This window comes from Triticum aestivum, chromosome 5D (assembly GCF_018294505.1).
Source record: "Triticum aestivum cultivar Chinese Spring chromosome 5D, IWGSC CS RefSeq v2.1, whole genome shotgun sequence".
Taxonomy (NCBI): Eukaryota; Viridiplantae; Streptophyta; class Magnoliopsida; order Poales; family Poaceae; genus Triticum; species Triticum aestivum.
The window spans coordinates 393,249,024-393,254,960 of record NC_057808.1 but is presented as its reverse complement, the minus strand read 5'-3'; the positions used below and the strand labels follow the sequence as shown (position 1 = coordinate 393,254,960).

Sequence of the window (5,937 nt, the reverse complement as noted above, 5' to 3'; positions counted from 1 at the left end):
CCTCACATCCAAACAAGGCCTGACGATTGGAAGGCGGCGCATCACCACACTAGGGGCAACGACTGTTGCTTTAAGATTTGTATTGCCAGGTGTCGCATGCGGGAGAAGGTCGCACGATTGGTTGTGCACGATCTGGTCGTACAGGAAAAAAAATCAAACAGAGGAATTGAGAATAGGTTACTTTGAGATTCGGATTGCCATGTGTCATCCGCTGGAGGTGGTCTCACGACGGGGGCGTACGACCAAGGTCTTATAGGATTTTTTTCTCCGAGGCATCCACTTCACTTGGCTTTCGACGGGAAGACGGGGTTGACCATCGATGGCCACCGCGACGGCGACGGCAGCCTTCGTGGTCCTGCTCCCACACAGCCGACACTCAGCTAGCCACCCCTCTTCTATCTCTACCGCCGGCGCCGGCACCCGCACCACTCTTGTCCACCACCGCGGCCACGCTGCACGCCGGCGCCTCCCGCTCCGGCTCCCTCGAGCCCGAGCCCTGCTGCCCCACGGCCTCCCTCTGGTCCCGGCCTCCGACCACTGGGGCAACTGGACGGTCCTCCTGTCCGCGGCCGCGCTGGGCGTCTGGTCCGAGAAAAGCACCCGCGCCGGCAAGGCGCTGAGCGGCGCGCTGGTGAGCGTGCTGCTCGGCCTGGCCGCCACCACGGCCGGGCTCGTCGCCGCCGACGCCCCCGCCTACCGCGTGGTGCTGGAGTACCTGCTCCCGCTGGCCGTGCCGCTGCTCCTCTTCCGCGCCGACCTCCGCCGCGTGGTCCGCTCCGCCGGCGCCCTCCTCCTCGCATTCCTCCTCGGATCTGGTACGCGCGCTTCATCGATCTGCAGTTCCACTACTCAGCTAGCTAAAGATTCTTGGAAATGGCAGTGGCGACGACGGTGGGCACGGTGGTGGCGTTCGCGCTGGTGCCGATGCGGTCGCTGGGGCCGGACAACTGGAAGATCGCGGCGGCCCTCATGGGCCGGCACATCGGAGGAGCCGTCAACTACGTGGCCGTCGCGGAGGCCCTGCAGGTGACCCCGTCGGTGCTGGCCGCAGGGCTGGCCGCCGACAACGTCATCTGCGCGCTCTACTTCACCACGCTATTCGCGCTGGCCGCCAAGATCCCCGCTGAGGAGACGGCGCACCCCAAAGGGGGAGTCAACGCCAACGGCGAGCCCACTCCGGCTGCCGGCGGCGGCGACAGGCTGCCGGTCCTGGAGAGCGCAACGGCGCTGGCCGTGTCGCTCGCGATATGCAGAGCAGGCAGGCACATGACGGCCCTGCTGGGCGTACAGGGCGGCAGCCTCCCCTGCATCACGGCAATCGTGGTGGCGCTGGCGACGCTGTTCCCCTTGCACGTCGGCAAGCTCGCCCCCGCCGGCGAGGCCATGGCCGTGATCCTGATGCAGGTGTTCTTCGCCGTGGTGGGGGCCAGCGGGAGCATCCGCGACGTCATCCACACGGCGCCCGGCATCTTCGCGTTCTCGTTGGTGCAGATCGCCGTGCACCTGTTGGTGATCTTGGGCGCTGGGAAGCTGCTGGGGTTGGAGGAGAAGCTGCTGCTCATCGCGTCCAACGCCAACGTCGGCGGGCCGACCACCGCCTGCGGCATGGCCACCACCAAGGGCTGGAGCTCCCTGGTCGTCCCCGGGATCCTCGCCGGCATATTCGGCATTGCAATCGCCACCTTCCTCGGCATCGGTTTCGGCATGTTTGTCCTCAAGCGCATGTGACGCAATGCGCTTGCACTTGATGGAAAGAAGAGAATCAACCTGTAGTAGAGCCTGGTTTCATGGGCCTTGTTCAGTCGTGTTGTCACTGAGACTGAAGTGAGTTCATGTTCTGATGGTAGGAATGGTTTCAACTGGTAAAAAAATAGGTTCAGAAACACTCTTCCAAGCCTACAAACAATGGTAGGATGCACTGCACTGTATGTAATGTATGTATGGTCATGGAATTGCCAACTGAATCAATCATTTGCTATATGGGAAGTTTGTAAGTCGCTTTCTACAATATGTACTATGCGAATATCAACTGATGGCTACATTGCACCTTCTCCTTAATTAATGGAATGGCAAGTCGTTTGCCTCGTTTCAGAAAACCTAAAGTTACTTAACACAGACAGACAGACAGACAGCAAGTATGAGCCTACGAACGATGAGGAGCAACTCAGCGATCTCCCCATGTTCGTGAAAGAATGTTCTTGTTTTTCCTTGGAAAAACCAACGCCGACCAACCAGGACAAGCAAGCAAAGGAGCGGAGGGCGCGCTGCCGCACGTGAAGATAGTAGAGGCTGTCTTTTGGCCTCTGCTTCAGCCACCGCCGCCACGGCCGGGGCCGGAGCCCCCGGCTTCGTCGTGCTGTGGGATGAACCCAGGAGCCAGCGTGCTGTCCCCATAGTCAATGAGACGCAGCAGGTATTGTAGTTAACATGGCACCCGCAAGGTTTGGGTATGGGTACAATATTACATGCCCATACCCGCAGCTGTCTCAAAATTTGTCACCCGTATCCATACCTGTACCCGCACCCTGGGTTTTAAACCGTTCACATACCCGTACGGGTAAAAATATTCAACTAGGTGTATACTTGAGTATTTACATCTCAGCATTTTGACACACATTGACAACATTTCAGTAGATACATACATTTCAGCACAAATATACAATATTTCAGCACATATATAACATTTCAGAACATCTTACATTCTTAAGAAGTTGCTCCTTACTTCTACCAATTCTCTCAACATGCACGCTGTCCACATCAGCTTCATGCCATGTCACCAATTTCCACAACGGCATGCATTTTGTTTGCAGCCGTTAAGACATGCAACCTTCCAGCTCAGCTTCCTTTACTTCGGTCTACGGTCTGGGCCGCCATATCTTCCACGCAAATGATGAAAAAAGAAACGGATGGTTCTTAATATTCCCACTATCTCATGGCCCTTCAACTTTTCCATGTACGTTTCTGAAAGAAAAAACTTCTACATGCAAAGAGCAACCCAAGAGGCGTTGAGAAATTGTTTTCACCTTTAAATACCTCATTATTAGACCACAAATGTTGCATGCCCGTCGTTCCCATTCTTCTCACACAACGTCTTCCTAAATAGCAATGATTCATTGTTGAGGTCAGTTTCTCCATAAAAGACTGGAGATGATGGAGACGGAGACACCGACGAGGGAGCGAGGCATTGCATGCATGTCTTCCACCATACCGGCCAAGTTGGATGTCTTACACTACTGATTATGTTGCCGACGCCATGAAGCGTGGGGTGAAACCATGAAGCGCTCAATCTAGGCCATCCGTCTCTGCCTTCTACCAAAGCATCATATGCAACACAACAGGTCGCTCACACATGACTCCCTCGTCGCTTGATTTCTTTCCTTCAAGTACATGTCTGATTTCTATCCCCTACACGAGCAGGTCACCATGCTGTGCCAGACCCGTTACGATGCCCAGTTGGCCTTCACATGCATATGCATGCTGCATCTACTCCTTGCAGTGTATGCTGACACCGCTGCGTGGCTGCACATCCAGTTGCTGTGGGGAGAAAGAGCCTACAAGTCTATACTATTTTCAGCACAAACGTCAGAATTTTCTTTGCAACCCGGATGCTAGATACTCCCTCCGTTCCTAAATATAAGTTTTTGTAGAGATTGCACTATGAACCATATACGGATGTATATAGATGCATTTTAAATGTAGATTCATTCATTTTGCTCCGTATGTAGTCCATCTAGTGGAATCTCTATAAAAACTTATATTTAGGAACTGAGGAAGTAGTAGATATACTTGCGGCACTATATAAAGTTGAGTGTAGTCACGTGCCCAAGAAATATTAAAGCAAAGAATTCATTCAAGGTGCGAACGGAGCAATTTCATGCCCTGATGGTCATGTTGTTTCATTTATTTCCCTTCTCTGATTAATAATACATTTTATTTACATAAATTATGTGCTAATATTTTTACATTAGCAGAACATCAGTTTGGATTGCTTTCGCTGCCATTGAGATGAACAAAATACTTTTGATGATCCAATGAATACGAAGATCATGTACAAGTTTGGTCACAAGCTTATCATACAGAGAAGGATGGCGTTAGAGTTAGATTATATATGCACCATCGTCTCATGTTGTCTTTCTTTCTTTTTTCTTTTCTTATTAAAGTGCCCTTCTACTTTGACCTCTTTGTCACACTAGCATCCCGCTGCAACGCGCGAGGTATTATCTAGTTTATACAACATTTTAGCACAAATATAACATTTCAACACATTTATACAACATTTCAGCACATTTATACATCATTTCACCATATGTACACGTCATTTCAGCACATTATTATGGGTGCTTTGAGGTTCGTGCTATGCGGGCCAAACAGTAGACATATGCATCCAAACAGCCATTTTCATTCTGCGCGGGTCTGGCCCGACCTAATGCAGTCTACCAAACACGCCCTTGAGGGATGGAGGCTGGAGTAGGAGATCGGGAGGAGAACACCTACCACTGCCCAAAGACTTACCCTCCTCTAGAATCCTCTCGAAACAGGCTTTCATCCCGCTTTATATATAAAACAACAACCGACAAAGTACATGGCCGAACAATACAAGGTCACGAGGTAGCCCTCATACAATGTCGTTCCCTGGATAATCGAACCACGTAGGACACACGCGACTACTCCTCTAGAATCCTAAGGAGGAGTAACCTCTCATTTGGAATTGCATTGTCAAAGACAATGGTATTATGATGTTTCCATAGCTCCCATAAAGTTAGACGTGTTAGGACAAGTAGGTCTTTCCCCACTCAGTCCAAGAACGATCGAGGTGCACCACTGCAATAGCTGATCCGCCGGGCCAGGGGGCTGAATACCCAGACCCCAAGCTGGCATGATCATGCCAAACAGACTGTGAGAAAGGGCACTCCACAATCAAATGATCCATCGTCTCCTGGCTTTGATCACATAGTGGGCACAAGTCTTGATGAGGTAGACCTCGACGCGCCAGACGATCAGACATCCAACACATGTTCTAAAGAGCCAGCCACAAGAAGACCTTGCAGTTTAGCGGAGCCCTAGACTCCCAAGTGAAAGTGGCCGCCAGATCGTGTCATCGTCCCACAAACTTGGTCGCGTAAGCTGACCGTGCCGAGAACTCACCAGATGGTTCCCGAACCCAGTGCATTTCCACTAGAGCTTGTCGCTCCCGTCAATATCTTTATTAATTGCTTTGATCTTCGCGATGATTACAAGCCTATACTAGGTGCAACTAGTCTAATCCTATTTGGTGATCACATAGAAACCTAGATGGACATGTACTTGTATACATGCACTGCAGCGAACATGGACACAAGTTGTTGAGATTGGGATAAACCATGGAGATGGCATAAATAAAACACAATTTCATGGGTTTTGCAAAGGCAAAATAAGGAACAGTTGTGATGGCATATGGTATAACACTATTTCATGGTTTTTGCATGCATCTTCTTAAGGCTGCTATTTTCGCTAGGTCATCCCGGCATCATTGCTGTTTTTTTTATTGTTTGGATTGATATGTTTTTATGCATTCTTGTATTTCTCTTTTTATATTATGCATCTTCACCATAGTCCTTGAACAACCGCTTGCTCTAACAGAGAAATGCTAATGATATTCTCATCTAAAACATCTGGCCACACAGAGCACATTTGAACACTTGTGATTTGTTTGCATGCTGCAGCGAAATTAATTTTTATGCATCATAGTTTTTGGTTGATGGAGCTGGTATGCGTTTGCATTTGGTCCGCCATCCTTTAGTAGGGTTTGTTTGCATTTGGTTTGCTATCCTTTTGTAATGCTTTCTTGAGCTACTTTTTATGTATGCCCAGTGTATATAATCTTTGGCCTTTCAAGGATATGGTTCTTTTTGGTTACATGCTCTTGAGTGAGTTAAAACATATCCAAACTTTATCAAA

At 49.9% G+C, this 5,937-nt stretch overlaps 1 protein-coding gene across 1 annotated transcript; it reads left to right on the top strand.

Annotated features, from left to right (window-relative positions):
* The first annotated feature begins 285 nt into the window (after nt 1-285).
* Nucleotides 286-1,980, top strand: LOC123122062 (uncharacterized membrane protein YjcL). Its single transcript, XM_044542194.1, has 2 exons — nt 286-815; nt 881-1,980. The coding sequence occupies exons 1-2, from the start codon at nt 320-322 to the stop codon at nt 1,726-1,728; spliced, it is 1,344 nt and encodes a 447-aa protein (XP_044398129.1). The 5' UTR covers nt 286-319; the 3' UTR covers nt 1,729-1,980.
* Nucleotides 1,981-5,937: the final 3,957 nt, after the last annotated feature.

Excerpts from the sequence above, each read along its gene's own strand:
- LOC123122062 (XM_044542194.1), top strand. The coding sequence starts at position 320 with ATGGCCACCGCGACGGCGACGGCAGCCTTCGTGGTCCTGCTCCCACAC. Across the intron at positions 816-880 it reads CGCATTCCTCCTCGGATCTG|TGGCGACGACGGTGGGCACG; the intron begins GTACGCGCGCTT and ends TGGAAATGGCAG.